Here is a 773-nt window from a genome sequence, read left to right as displayed (position 1 = left end):
CATTTGTATTTCAATCCATCAAAATTCAGAATTTTTGCCTCATTAGCCTGTGTTCCGACTCAGAAAATAACCGAGCAGCCCGATTTCATCAAATCTGCAGAACTTGATAATTAATTTAAGTGATTTGGAGAGTGTAAATCAATCTGACTTAAGGTGTGGCCTCCATTCGCACTTGGGTCACGTGATACCATGACTTGTAGGTGATGGCGAGTTATAATAGAATATAATTCACATATAAATTGCCAGCTACGGTCAGGTGAACGTTTTAGTGTAGATATTTTTACTATACATGTATATTAATTTTGAAGAAACGTTTGTTTATAGTTTTTGATTCGGGAATTTATGAAAATATAGGAGTAGAAAAATATTTTTTAAAAACTTCCTTCCTATACATATTATGTAATATTATCTTGATTAAGTGGGAAAAAACAAATTTTTAAGATTAGAAATGAAAAATCATCCTTTGTAACTTTATGCGTAACGATGACATACAATATGTGTAATTCTTCTGATAAACGCCCGAGATAACATTGGTAAAGCGATACTATAAAATCTTATCATTACAATCGTCAAGTGAAACACAATCATGACATATCCACTGACCTAATTAAACTAAAGGCAGTGAATATAATACTAATTACCAACATGAATAATTAACAGGAGGAGGCAGTGGCATAGGCCGTGCAGTGTGCCAAGTCCTCGCCCGTGATGGTGCCAGGGTCAGTGTGTGTGACATCAACCTCAAGTCTGCTGAAGAAACTGTGGCGTCAATG

At 34.9% G+C, this 773-nt stretch overlaps 1 protein-coding gene across 1 annotated transcript in view; it reads left to right on the top strand.

Moving 5' to 3' along the window:
* Nucleotides 1–773, top strand: part of LOC119585047 (estradiol 17-beta-dehydrogenase 8-like) — a 10,822-nt gene that overhangs the window by 2,847 nt on the left and 7,202 nt on the right. Inside the window, exon 2 of the mRNA XM_037933664.1 lies at nt 661–773. Coding sequence (XP_037789592.1) covers nt 661–773 — 113 coding nt within the window. The remainder of the gene's footprint in view (nt 1–660) is intronic.

The sequence above is a fragment of the Penaeus monodon genome, chromosome 19, assembly GCF_015228065.2.
Source record: "Penaeus monodon isolate SGIC_2016 chromosome 19, NSTDA_Pmon_1, whole genome shotgun sequence".
NCBI lineage: Eukaryota > Metazoa > Arthropoda > Malacostraca > Decapoda > Penaeidae > Penaeus > Penaeus monodon.
Note: the sequence above shows the minus strand (reverse complement) of the source record. Positions and strands in the feature narration are given on the sequence as shown.